The sequence below is a fragment of the Nannospalax galili genome, unplaced genomic scaffold (assembly GCF_000622305.1).
Source record: "Nannospalax galili isolate Female #2095 unplaced genomic scaffold, S.galili_v1.0 scaffold247, whole genome shotgun sequence".
Taxonomy (NCBI): Eukaryota; Metazoa; Chordata; class Mammalia; order Rodentia; family Spalacidae; genus Nannospalax; species Nannospalax galili.
The window spans coordinates 165,183-179,835 of record NW_008356952.1 but is presented as its reverse complement, the minus strand read 5'-3'; the positions used below and the strand labels follow the sequence as shown (position 1 = coordinate 179,835).

General features: G+C 36.8%; 1 protein-coding gene across 2 annotated transcripts in view; it reads left to right on the top strand.

Moving 5' to 3' along the window:
* The window catches only part of Mybl1 (MYB proto-oncogene like 1), a 46,933-nt gene that overhangs the window by 29,468 nt on the left and 2,812 nt on the right, over nucleotides 1-14,653 (top strand). Inside the window, exons 9-15 of one of the 2 annotated variants that reach the window (XM_008854764.3) lie at nucleotides 3,189-3,422; nucleotides 4,284-4,652; nucleotides 9,347-9,486; nucleotides 10,168-10,282; nucleotides 11,829-11,945; nucleotides 12,171-12,275; nucleotides 12,734-12,913. In XM_008854764.3, the coding sequence (XP_008852986.1) occupies nucleotides 3,189-3,422; nucleotides 4,284-4,652; nucleotides 9,347-9,486; nucleotides 10,168-10,282; nucleotides 11,829-11,945; nucleotides 12,171-12,275; nucleotides 12,734-12,913 (1,260 nt within the window). The remainder of the gene's footprint in view (nucleotides 1-3,188; nucleotides 3,423-4,283; nucleotides 4,653-9,346; nucleotides 9,487-10,167; nucleotides 10,283-11,828; nucleotides 11,946-12,170; nucleotides 12,276-12,733; nucleotides 12,914-14,653) is intronic. The other variant, XM_029557010.1, reaches the window with a different exon arrangement.

Sequence of the window (14,653 nt, the reverse complement as noted above, 5' to 3'; positions counted from 1 at the left end):
CTGAATTCATTCAGAAGTTTATCCCTGTCTTCCTTCAGTTCTTTGATTTCTTTTTTTGGGTGTTCTTTAAATTCACCGAATTCTTTTATCATGTTTATAATTGTTCTTTTGCGTTCCATGTCCTGCATTATTTCTAGGGGGTTCTCATTGTACTCCTGTAGAGGACTGTTGGTATTTGGTGGGGATATGTTATTTTGGTTTTTCATGTTATTATTTTTTGTCTGTGATTTTGACATGTGAATTTCTTTTGTAGTTTCTGATTCTTGTGTGAGACTCGGGCCTTCAAGTTTAGGTCTGCTTCTTTTTGTGAACTTTATGTGTCTTCGTGGTTTACTTTGGGGCATGAAAATCTGGTTCCTCTAAGCTTTCGGTTCTCTTTTGATTTTATATTGGAGTGGCCAGATTGCTTTTGTCTTCACAAGTTCCCACAGAGGCCCAAGTCAGATCAGGATCAGATGCTCTCAGGCTTTCTCCTAAGTTCTGGATCACTGCAGGAAAGATTTTGGCCTCAGGAATTTGGGGGTTGGACTGGCCTGGGACCTGGGCCCAGAAAAGATGCTGGTGTAGGGCAGCTGTTGATTTGCCACCCAGAGATGCAAAGGCAGATGGGGGGTGTGGAACGGCCCCAAGGGCTCCTGGGGACTGCACTGAGGAGCTTAGTTGGTCTGGATGCAAAGGATCAGGAAGAGGAAAGTTCAGCCCAAGCATCCAGTAGAGGCTGGAGGGTGGTGCAGGCCCAGGGAAGTAGAGGGAGGTGAGGGCGGGCCCAGGCCCAGAATGCTCTTGGAGACCCTAAAAGGTACTGAGTTGGTCTGGATGCAAAGGATCAGGAAGCAGTGGTGGTTCCCCAGGTGTCTGGGGCACCAAGACAAGGAATGTGACAGGACCCAGGGTAGGAGGAGAGACCGGTCAGGGAGATGCGAGGGTGAATGAGGTTGGGGGAGTCAAGGCATGAGGGGCCAATCGACTTACCCTGGAAAGAGAGGCCTGTGGGTTGGAGAGAGGCCTGTGGGTAGTGCAGGCCCAGGGATGCAGAGGGAGGTGAGGCCGGGGCCAGGCCCAGAAGCAGTGCTTCTGGGGACCAGAGAAGGCACTGAGTTGGTCTGGAGGCAAAGGATCAGGAAGCAGTGGTGGTTCCCCAGGTGTCTGGGGTGCCAAGACAAGGAATGGGACAGGACCCAGGCTAGGAGGAGAGACCAATGGGGGAAATGGGTAGGTGACAGAGGCTGGGGGAGTCAAGGCACGGAGGGCTTGATGGAATTACCCTGGAGAAAGAAGCCTGCAGGCCCAGGGAATCAGAGCTCATTTTTAGTTTTTTAAGAGTTCTCCACACTGTTTTCCATGGCGGTTGCACGAGTTTTCAATCCCACCAGCAGTGAATGAACGATCCCCTTTCTCCACATCCTCACCAGCATTGGTATCATTTGTTCTCTTGATCCTAGGCCAGTCTGATTGGGGTAAGGTGAAACCTTAGGGTGGTTTTAATTTGCATTTCCCTAATTACTAACGATGTTGAACACTTTTTGAGATGTTTTTAAACCAACTTTATTTCATCCTTTGGGAATTCTCTTTTTAGATTTTTAGCCCATATTTTAATTGGGTCATTTGCTTTCTCGCTTGATCTTTAAGTTCTTTATTTATTCTGGATATTACACATCTGTCAGATGTGTCACTGATGAAGATTTTTTTCCCACTCTGGGTTTTCTCTTTATTTTTTTGATTGTTTCTTTTGCTCTACAGAAGCTTTTTAGTTTAATGAGATCCCACATGTAAAATCAGAAATTTAATAGAGGTAGAGAGACATGAACTCTAAAATTATTTACATTTTGAAAAAAAATTCCTTTTACTTTATTTAGGTTATGAATTAAGTAAACAGGAAAAAGTAATAGCATTAAAAGTATGTAGAAAGGGAACATTTAGATTTTATGCTCTCTAAGGAACTCTTTCAAAACAAGAAATTTGATGTGGATGTTGAGTTGTGGATCAGATGTAGACACTCTTGTTTTCAATTTGGTTAGTCAGAATAACTAGAAATTCTAATAGAATTAAATAGACCATGCTAGGTGACTTAAAAAAAAAGATGTAAATGTATACTTAGATGACAGTTTTAAAAGTCTAAAGTAATATCTAGAGCCTTTTTATGTTTAGAGAAGGATTTTCTTGTCTAGGGCTATTGTGCAGCTGTAGAGCACTCACCCACTATGCCTGAGATCCAGGATTCAGTCCCAGCACTGAAAAAAAAATTGTTTTCTTGATTTCTGGCTGAGTGAGCAGGCAATACGTTAGGAGATACTGAGTGGCTGAAGATTTAAAAGATTTTCATCATTTCAGAAAGTTCTGTTCAACAGTGGTACATGCTTTGCACGTTATCTTTCCTTCATAACTCTTGAAGGTCTCTCTTATTTTTTATTATGAGAGTAGGAAACTAAGCTTATAAGATAGTAAGTTGCCTAGGCTATGTTTCTAAATAGATGAAGAAAAATGGTACAGCTCCTAATGTCAGAGGATTTACTCTGTAATGAGAACACAGATAAGATATAGGACGTAGTATGATAAAATAAGTCACAAAGTTTTTATAAGAGCACAGAGGAGAGGTGCCTACTGTAGAGCCACAGTAGTGATGGGTTCCTGGAAGAAGCCCTGTTTAAGCCTTGAAACTCAGCATGATAATAGATTAAGGCAGCATAGATGAATTAGGGCAATATTGTAAATGAAACAGATGAAAGTATGTATCATACGGCATACTTCCTAATGTTTGAACTCTTTTAAATGAAGATTAGGACTATATGGTCAGTGGGTTAGGGAATGTTGTAGATAAAGATAGCAGCAGCATGTGCAAAGGCATTCTAGGGAAAAAGAACGCCATTCCTTAGAGTGTTATAAGTACTGTAGCTTGTTCTTGTCTTGAAGGAGGGCCTGGGGGGAGGAAATTAAATTTGAAAAGAAAATGAGACCAACCTTTAGGACTTTATTTAAGTGCCAATTTTATCTATGAATGACAGCTAGAAATCAAAATGTAGTCAAGGAATGAGACTTAATGAAAACAGATTATATAATAATATTGAAAAAGACTATATTTACTACTCTATTAGGTTAAACGATATGAAATATGTTGTTACAGAAATTTTCCACTGAAAATATGAATTTATACCTACTAAGTAATACTCAAATTTCTTTTGTATTTTTAGCAACCTGGAAGCTTTTCTAGCTGGTCTGGTAGTTTCCTCATGGATGATAGCATGTCTAACACACTAAATAACCTTGAGGAACACACTACTGAATTTTACAATATGGAGGAAAATCAGACTGTTTCTGCTCAGCAGAATTCACCCACGAAGTTTCTAGCTGTAGAAGCAAATGCTGTACTGTCTTCTCTACAGACCATCCCAGAATTTGCAGAGACTCTAGAACTTATTGAATCTGTAAGTCTGAAATTGTGGAATTATCGAAAGCTCAGTTTTAGTTACATGATTCCATGTTTAGACGCTCATGTTAATACATACCTACCAACTTAATGTTAACTATTACTTAATTCTGCTCTACTTTATAGAGGTTATGACAGAATTAAAGGCTTAAATCTTTCTCAAGCATGTGTCTCATAAAAGAATTTTATAATTAAAAACATTCTTTTTTGCATAAATTGTTCAAATAAATTAGAGAAATTTGGAAACTAGAGAAACTGTAAAGAACATTAAAAATCCCCCTGTATAGGGGCTGCAGAGATGGCTCAGTGGTTAAGAACACTGGTTGTTTTTGCAGAAGACCTAGGTTCGAATCCCAGCACCCACATGGCAGCTGACAACTGTCGGTAACTCTAGTCCCAGGGGATCCAACAGCCTCTTCTGACCTCTGTGGGCATTGCATGACACGGGTGTACTTACCTACATGCAGGAAATATACACATACACATAAAATAAAAAAAATAAAATAAAATAAAAATCCCCTGTATATTCAGAGTTGATTATTTGGTATATGTAAACCCACTTACATATTTCATATTATATTTTTGTCTTATATTGTGAGTCTGTCTTTATTTTATTATGTGAAGTACTTTGACAAAGTTTCAGCTACTGAATTAGATGAAATACTATCTTGAAATGTTCCAAATGATAGAGAAACTATAATCTTCTAAAGTAGTCTTATTTAAACAAAGGTGTCTATGGAAAACCTGTTTTTCCTGGTAAAAATGAGTAAATAAGTTGGTAGAAATCATTCGTGTTCAGATCATATTTTGTTACAGCATTAACTTTAGTTAAGAATTCATTTTTTTTTTATTTTTTTAGGATCCTGTAGCATGGAGCGATGTTACTAGTTTTGATCTTTCTGATGCTGCTGCTTCTCCTGTCAAGTCTACCCCAGTTAAACTAATGCGAATTCAACACAATGAAGGAGCCATGGAATGTCAGTTTAATGTCAGTCTTGTACTTGAGGGGAAAAAGAACAGTTGTAATGGTGGAGCCAGTGAAGCTGTTCCTTTAACATCCCCAAATGTGGTCAAGTTTAGCACTCCACCAACCATCCTCAGAAAGAAGAAAAGGATGCGAGTGGGTCAGTCTCTAGGCAATGAACTTGGTGATGACTCATTCAATGATGGCGGTAATATGGTACTGAAACACACACCAGTGAAAACACTACCGTTTTCTCCTTCACAGGTAGTAATGCTTTTATTTATGTTTCCAAATCTTAACAAGATAGATTAAATTAGATCTTTGGTATCTTTAGTAGCAGTTTGTTGCTTAGCACACAAAAATAGATAATGTTGTTTAAATGTATAAATGAGAATTCTAAACTCAAAAGGTATCTTACAAAACATAGTAGCTTCATTATAGTATACTGCAATTTTAAGAGATAAAAGGTAGGTTTTCTTTGCCATGTACTCCTATATCTTTATAAGTCTCCTCAGGCAATTGGCCCCCAAAAGTAAAATGATTTATTTGTCCAAAGTTATCTAATGCAAAGATCCAGATGACTCTTCAATCTTTGTGTACAGCAATTTAGATTTTCATTTACCTACTACATTTTCCTCCTTGACATTCTTTGGAAGAAACTTAGAAAGAAGTTTAAGAATCTCATGTCAGGTATTATAGGGATGTTGAAAACTACCCGCTTAAATCTTTAGTAATGTCCCCAAGCAGCAGATATATACATTAGGAAGAATTCTTCTTGAGCTCTTGCTATATTCCAGGCTGTGTGGTAAACACATTTCTTATAGCATCTCATTTAATCTTCTTTCAAAAAACCATAGAAGATGGAGTTGGGGATTTAGCTCAATGGTAGCATGCTTGCCTAGAAAGCGCAAGGCCCTGGGTTCAGCCCTCAGCTCCAAAAACAACAACAACAACAAAAAAAAAAAAAACCCCATAGAAGTTAGGAAGAATAAAATTTTGAAGTTGAGCAACATGTTAGGTCATAATAAGAGATGGAGCTGCTGTTTTCCTGAAGGTTTTTATTTTAATTTTAATTTTTGAGAATTTCATACATGAATATTGTCTTTGCATTATTTCCATCCCTCCCAGCCCCCTCCAACTCCTTCCATGTACCCATACCCTCAATTTCTTGTTCTCTTCTTTACTATTACATATATATGTATATACATATATAATATATATGTAAAATGCACTGAGTCCATTTAGTGGTACTCATGTGTACCTGTCCACTTGGATTAGATAACCTCTCAGGGAACTAGTCCCTGGAGAAAACTGATTCTTCCTCCCTCAGTATCCATTGATTTCCTTAACTCTTCATCTTGAGTTAGGGAGCCCCCATGAAATTTCCCCCATCCACCTTGGCATGTCAACTGGTTTTGTCATTATGCAGATCTTGTTAGACTATGATACTGTGGAGATTTCATTGGTGCGGCTTCCCTATCATGTCTAGAATGCTTTAACCAGTAGCAGGTGTCTTATCTCTCTGATTTTTCATTCTTTCTACCCCATTTTCCTAGGTTCTTCTCTAGGGTCTCTGACCTCTCCAGCCATGTGTACTTGGCTATGTTTACAGCATATTACAGCATGTTACACTTGCTTTCTTTTCTATTGAGTGGGTCTTAAGTCCAGTTCAACAGCTGTTAATTACCTCCCAGAGAAAAGTGCTACTACTGCACCAATAGAGAAAATTTGCTGAGCCAGTCATTGTCTGGTTTGTAGACTTTAACATCTGAAGAGGATCATTGATTGTTTTTCTCTCTTATCAGCTTGTGTAGTAACTTCTGGTACTAAAAGAGCTAGTCCTTAGGGAGGAGGCTTCCTGGTCAGTTCTAGCTTATTGGTCCAAGTCCTATGTTCAAAGTATGTCATGTCTTCAGCAATAGGGTCCTATCTTCAAGTTCTGGGAAGTAATCAAGGGCTGTGGCAATGGCTTGTATTATTTTGGGAGTTTCTTGGTCTACCCTGACCAACAATTTGAAAGGATATTTCCCATGCCTGGCACTGTGATTTTTGTTATATATCTTTATGCACATACACTCACATTTATATGTGTATTTTTCGGTAGGCTTCTTAAATACTACATTTCCCTTTGGTTTTTCATACCACTTAAGCATTATTTATCTCTCTCTTCTCTCTCCCCACCTGAAAATGTTTTGACAGATTATCTTAGTTTCTTTTTTGTTGATGTGATAAAATGCCTTGACAAAAGCAGCTTAAGGAAGGGTTCATTTTAACCCATAGTTTCATGTTATGGTACAGGGGAAGTCACAGTGTTAGGAGCTTGAGGGAACTAGTCACTTTATATCTACAGTCAGAAGGAAGCTGTGAACGGATGCATGCTGCTTCTCAGCTCCTTTTCTTACATAGTCCAGGATCCACTGCCCAGGGAATGAATGGTCCCTACTGTTTTTTTAGGCTTGATTTTCCTACCTCATTTAACCCCATTAAGATAATTCCTCACTGCCATGCTCAGGGGTCCATCTCTCAGGTGATTCTAGATTTTTTTTCAAGTTGAAAATTAGGGGCTGGAGAGATGGCTTAGTGGTTAAGGGCACTGGCTATTCTTGCAGAAGACCTGGGTTTGAATCCCAGCACCCATATGATGGCTAAAAACCATCTGTAAGTCCAGTTTCAGGGGGATCTGATGCCCTCTTCTGTCCTCTGAAGGCACTGCATGACACAGGTGCACTTATATACATGCAGGCATACTACTCACACATAAAATAAAAATAAATTAAAAAAAGAAAAATTAACACTAACCATCACAGAGATGTTTAAAAAGTTTTATGAGAGAAATAGGGAGTTTAATGGAGGATGCTGGAATATTATTATAGGTATATTTTAAGGCCGAGAAGATATGTAGGATATGGCAGTACACAGCTACTGTGATCTGAAGATATGTAAGATCTGGCAGTACATAGCCACTGTGATCTGAAAGTTGTGTCTCCATGTTTGAGGGGATATAATTTACATAGACTGCAGTATGAATCTTAACTCCCTGTCTGGTTCCAAAGCTCAAACTCATCCCAGGGAAAGTGAAAAGTTTCCATTTCTGGAGCTTTATACACTAGCAATTTTAAAAATTATATATATATATATATATTTTTTTTTAAATTTTATTTTATGTGTATTCGTGTATTGCCTGCATGTAGGTAAGTGCACCCGTGTTGTGCAATACCCACAGAGGACAGAAGAGGCTGTCGGATCAGCTGGAACTGGAGTTATGGACAGTTGTTAGCGGCCATGTGGGTGCTGGGATTTGAACCAGGGTCTTCTGCAAGAACAACCAGTGTTCTTAACTGCTGAGCCATCTGTCCAGCCCCTAAAATTTTATATATTTATTGATTCTTTGAGAATTTCATACCATGTATTTTAGTCATATTCAAATCTCCTCTCAGAACCCTCCCCCCATTTCTTCTCAGACCTGTCCCACTTCCCTATCTCCACACTTAATGTCCTCTGTTTTTTTGTTTAAAGCCTATTGAGGAATTTGTGTTTTTCTTATGTTCCATCCCTTGGAGCTTGGTCAGTCTACCCAGCATCACATCCTTAAAGAAAACTGACTCTCCCTCTCCCAGCAGCTATCAGTTGATCATCAGCTAGGGCTGGGGCTTTTTGCCTACTTTCCCCATTCATGATGGGATTTTATCTTGGGCTGGTGCTGGTTTTGTACATTCTGTCAAAGGTGTTGTGGGTTCATATGTGCAACTTCCCTGTGGTGTCTGGAAAACATGATTTCTTTGTATTCATCCACCAACCCTAGTTCCTACAATCTTTCTACCCTGTCTCCTGCAGTGATCCCTGAGCCTTGGGAGGAGAGTACACTAGCAATTTTTGTTAAAGTAAGAATTTTTTTGTTTGTTTTTTGAGATGGGTTTCCCTGTAACTCCAGCTGGCCTGGAACTCTCTGTGTTGATCAGTCTGGCCTCAAACTCAGATCCTCCTGCCTCCCAAGTGCTAGGATTAAACGCATGTGCCACCATGCCTGACTGTTGAAGTAAATTCTAAGGTAGAAAGTAAGTGAAAGGTGTTTATGTCCCATGATAAGAATTTGGCATTTATCCTGAAAAGATGAGTTTAATTGCTAATCTTAGGGTAAGGTGATTCTAATAATAGGAGTCAGGGGTGATAGAGCAGAATAGAATCTAGTTACAAGTGACATTCTTGAAGCAATTGCTACTTCTTCATACTATTTCTAATCTGCTGGTGACAAAAGTAAATTAATATTTTGCAACTGTATGTAAGTTAAGACTCAGTGAGTACATTGTATAATTTGGACAGTGGACTCTGATTTTGTCTGCTTAAGTGATCTGTGCTGTCTTCTAGATAGACAAATTTCTTAGACAGTTGAATTTGTTATAAGCAAAGCATTATCATTATGTTCTTGGGGTGGAAGGAGGGCTTACTCTCTGAGCTTAAGCTTCCTGAGTAGTTGGACTACAGGTACATACAACATGCCTAGTCTATTTTTGTGTTCTGGATTCAAGATTCTTGTATATAAAGGACTACTTAACATTTGTTAATAACAGCAAACAAGTTAATTTTTCAGCTATACTTTTATACAAGATGGTTAAACTTACCACAGCAGCTGTGAATGGTTTCTGTAGATTCCTATTTGATAATATACTTTTTTGTTTAAAATTTTTGTGTTCTTTTTAAAATAATCTGACCATTTGTAAAACAACTATTTCTTAAATGCCTATTATGCACTAACCTGTTTAATGTGCCCGGAAACAGCAGTGAACAAAACACAAAATTCTTATCTTTATGGAGCTTAATTTCCATGAACTAGAGTATAAATGTAATATTATTGCTTTCTCTAAAGCAAATCAGGGAAATAATAGGAAAGTCTTATCAGTTTCTTTGTGTATGGATTTTTATGATCTAGAAATTGTCTATAAATTCTTTTCTTCTTGTAGTTTTTTAACACATGTCCTGGGAATGAACTTAATATAGATAATCCTTCATTTACATCAACTCCAATTTGTGGGCAGAAAGTTCTTATTACAACTCCTCTTCAGAAGGAAACAACTCCCAAAGATCAAAAGGAAAATGTAGGGTAAGTTGGTATTGAATGGTCATGTTAGCAAAAACAGGAAGCAGAATGTTAAGGATAGGCTATCTTTTTATTCAAATAACTGGCATATATCATAATCTCTATATCAACATAGGACTTAAAATTTTTTTTAAAGTTGTAACTTCTTGTTTTATCCGTCTAGCCTATTGAAAACGGGCTAAACATAGCATAAAATTTTGATTGCAAGCAAAATGTTTTAGTACTTTTAACATTAGTCCTTTTTTCTATTTTTTTAAATATTATTTTTATTTTATGTGTATGAGTATTATTGCCTGCATGTGTGTAAGTGCACCTGTGTCATGCAGTACCCATGGAGGTCAGAAGAGGGCATCAGATTCCCTGGAACTGGAGTTACAGAAAGTTGCTAGCCATGATGTGGGTGCTTGGAATGAACCGAACCTGGGTCCTCTGCAAGAGCAACCAGTACTCTTAACTGCTGAGCCATCTCTCCATTCCCTAACCTCCCCCTCTTTTTTTTTCTATTTTAAGATGATTGTTGATGTAAGAACTAATTTAGGCAACCATATTTTAAATAGCTCTATAATGCTTAAAGTATATTTATATGTTATAAAATGTGCTTATGCTTTGAGCATGGCTTCCCCTTCCTTAATTCATATGAAATCATATTGTGACAATAATACAAGTATCCAAATGATTGACTAGGTTTAGAACACCTACCATTAGAAGATCTATATTGGGCACCACACCAAGAACTCCTACTCCATTTAAGAATGCACTTGCTGCTCAGGAGAAAAAATATGGACCTCTTAAAATTGTGGTATGTATACTGTTTATTCTCAAGCACTTTCCCAGTGTTTTTGTTTTTTGTATGTTTTTGGTCTTTTTTTGAGATAGGATCTCCCTATAGCCCCAGCTGACCTGGACTTGCTATGTAGGCCAGACTGGCCTTGATCTCACAGAGATCTACCTGCCTCTGCCTCTCAAGTTTTGGGATTAAAGGTGTGCATCACCATGCCTGGTACGTTCCTAGTTTTAATAAAACACAAACTAGTTTTTACCATTTTGATATTTTAACATTAAAAAAGATGTTCATTTAAACTGAAACAAAATTTTATCTCTTGATTTATGAATGTGAATTTGTGTTAATATTTTTCCTTTGATCTGTAAATAACTCTTTGGTTGGCTCATTTAGAACTTTTATGTTCACTAGAAAAAGCAAAACAGTTGTCAACGGAACTTTTTTTTTAAAAAAAAAAACATATTAGTGCTTTTCTTTTTTTAAAATATTTATTATTTTTATGTGTATGTGTGTATTGCCTACATGTAGGTAAATGCAACCCATGTTGTGCAATGCCTGTGGAGGACAGAAGAGGTTGTCGATCCCCTAGAACTGGAGTTACGGACAGTTGTTAGCTGCCATGTGGGTGCTGGGATTTGAACCTGGGTGTTCTTCAAGAACAGCCAGTGTTCTTAACTGCTGAGCCATCTCTCTAGCCCCAATGGAGCATTTTTAAAATATTAAAACATATACATTAAGTTTCACTGCAATAGAATAATTTTAATATTTTGATATACCTAATCACTTAAATAGTAGTATTTAGGAAACTGATGGATCAGGGAACCTTCCTGATGTTCAGTTTTCTTTTCTCTTCTACGCATGTCACTAAGTATACCCTAGATTTTTATTGTGTAGCTAAAAGATGATACAAATAAAGGGGCCTGACTTGAGTTTCAGTATAGGCCTTTGTTGTTGCTGCTGTTATTCTTATAGTCGTTGTAGTAGTGGTTCATGAATTAATAGAGCTGGGAAGTGTTCTGATTATCTGTTCTCATAAATATTGTTACCTTTTAAATACACCAGAAAATCTAAGAATACTAGACAAATGCATATGCTTGATAAGTTTACTGGAAATAAAATGTGACTTAGAGTTTGGTCACTTAAGTGGTGATTTAAGTTATGTTCTATTCTTAGTAATTTTGGGGAGGTTGTTCGTTAATATTTTTAGGTAGTTATTTCTGCTGTAAAATGATTAGTTAATTTACATGTCTATAGAGAGTAGGAGATAATTTTGTCAGTATTAGAAAAGTACAAAATATAGGTTTAAAAATACTGTTTTATTATTAGTGTGCATGTGTGAGTACAGGTGCTTGTGGAGGTTAGAGGACAATTTGGGGGAGTTTTCTCACCACTGGATCCTTGGGATCAAACTCAGGTTGTCAGGCTTGTGTGGAAAGCTCTTTTTTTTGCTGAGCCATCTTGCCAGCCTAAAAGATAGGTTTTTATATAGAGAGAAATTTGCATGCAGAGAGAAAAAAGGAGTTTCTAGCAATGGCCTTTTAAAATCTTTTTAAAAACAATTTAGTCCCAGCCACATGGCTTCTTGGAAGAAGACATTCGAGAAGTTTTAAAAGAAGATACTGGAACAGACATATTCTTCAAAGAAGAAGATGAGAGTGCTTACAAAAGCTGTAAACAAGAGGTAATCTTTTAGTTTATCAGTTTATTTATTCATAGGCAGGGTCTCTATGTAGCATAGACTGGCCTCAAACTTGGAGTCCTCCTGCCTCCACTATCACATGTTAGCATTGCAAGTATGCTTTACCATGCCTACTTCTTTTAGTGGTATTAAGAAAAGTCTTTGTCATGTCCAAGTGACTATAATGTTCCTTGACTATACTGTTTCTTTGTAAATTATTCCTCTTAGCATTCTGCTTCTGTGAAGAAAGTCAGAAAATCACTAGCCTTAGATAATTGGGAAAAAGAAGAACCAGGCACTCAGCTGCTAACTGATGACATTTCAGACATGCAGGTTTGTAAAGAATTAATACAACTTTTAAATGTTTGTTTTATGGTATAGTGGCTTTCATTTCTTACTCATTATATGGCCAGTTTGTTAGAGTCACAGAGCATTTTCTTTAGTATTATTTTACCTAACTCATAAAGGAACTATTATCTGTGGAGAACATTTTATTTTTTTTAAACTTGTATTATTTTGAAATACATTCCTACATATGATATCAAAACTGGTGGCTCACAAACCTTTAAATTTTATTATTTATTTTGGTTATTTCTATAGTACTAAAATATTTCTATAGTACTAAAATTTTATTTTGCTTAATTACCAGTGTATTACTATACATACTAGAAATTTCATCAGAGCCATGCTTATTAGGAGGAAATAAACAGGGCTTCCATTTCCACTTACTCAGTAGTCTCTGTTTGTCTCCATTTTTGAATTAGTTTTTTCCTCTTTCTTTTTTCTCTTAGTCAGAAAATATACTTACAACATCTTTATTAATGATACCATTATTGGAAATACATGACAATAGGTGCAACTTGACTCCTGAAAAACAAGATATAAATTCAGCCAACAAAACATATACACTTACTAAAAAGAAACCAAACCCTAACACTTCTAAAGTTGTCAAATTGGAAAAGAATCTTCAGGTATGGATTTATAAGTTTCTTTAGTGATTTTTGTTGTTGTTTATTCAATAATCACTTTAGACTTACTGATCATGAATTATACTTTTTCTTTTAAATTTGAAATTGGCAAATACAATAAACATCACTATTTTATTATTGAAATTAGATTTGGATTTGAAGGAGACTTATTCATCAGCTTACATATCAACTATACAACTGGAGTTGTAACCAAAGATTTTCAAAGAGATTTTGAGATGGGATCTCACCTCAGTGTGTAGCTGGTCTTGAATTAACAGTCTCTTGCCTCAACTTCCCAGATCCTGGGATTATGGACTTGTGCTGTCATGCCTAGCTTTTAGGGTATTTCTTAAATAGTAGTTTTTTTTTTTTTAAAGATACCTAAATTCACTTCTGGCACTTCTGTAATAAATGTATAGCCTCGTCTGATCTCCTGAGATGGTAAGTGGTTGGAAGCAGTTTCGACATGATTTTGTTGGTGTAACAATTCCCAATAAATTTTGTGCCTCAGAAGCTATGATATAAGATTTTTTTTTTTGCCTGTTGCCATGTGGCCAGCAAGTAGCCATGAATGAAGACTAGTGTAATTTTTACCTCACTATCTTAGGAGTTTACCCCAAAGCATATTTTACTGAAGAGGAAGGTCTCTTCTTTATGCCACAATGACTTCAGCATAGTTTTCCTGACATTCAAGCATTCCTTGAAAACATCTTTGGCAATCGGATAATAGTTACCTCCCATCAGTCTTGAGCCACATGTTTTAGAATGATGTGACATGTTCTGTTAATTGATTTATAATGCTTTGAATTCCTAGTAATTAATTTAGAGCGTCTTAGGAAAGTTTACTATAGTGTAGATACTGTATATAATATAGTGATCTTGACTCTTTAAAGGGGAAGAAAGGAAAGAGAAAGCAACCTTGGCTCACTTTTTGACATTACATTTTCTTTTTAAGTTTTTTTCCTCCTATGTGGTGCATGGGCCCAAACCCAGAACCTCCAGCATGCTAGATAAATACTCTAGCAATGAGCTGCATCTCCAGCTCCTCTCTTCAAAATTTATGAAAAATTTTAGAGCAAAAAAAGATTAATATTCTTTCCTTATTGAGATTCATTCGATTTGTGGGAGTTACTGGGAACAAAACTATTACACTGTCTTCATATGCTAATGAGCAATATACATAGTTATAGTAACTAATGTGATGATATTTTCATATCTGTTTTAAAATATAGTATCTCATTTAAAAGATACAATGCTATTATAAAAAGATTTTGTAGTAATTACTTATAAAAGTCTCAGGAAAACTAATTGATTTTAAAAGTCCAATTGTGGGGACCAGTGTGATGGCTCAGCAGGCAAAGACAGTTGCCACCAAGCCTAACAACCTGAGTTCAGTTCTGGAGCCCACATGATGAAAGGAGAGGACCAAATCCAAAAGGTGTCCTCTGACTTTAACATGTGTGCTGTGGCAAGAGTGTTCTCTCTCTCTCTCTCTCTAGAACTTTAAACATAAAAGCATATTGAATTTTGTCAAAGGCCTTCTCTGCATCTATTGAAATGATCATGTGGTTCTTGTCATTGAGCCCATTTATGTGATTTATGACGTTTATTGACTTATGTATATTGAACCATCCCCGCATCTCTGGAATAAAGCCAACTTGATCATTGTGGATTATCCTTTTGATGTGTGTCTGTATGTGGTTTGCAAGTATTTTATTGAGAATTTTTGCATCTATGTTCATT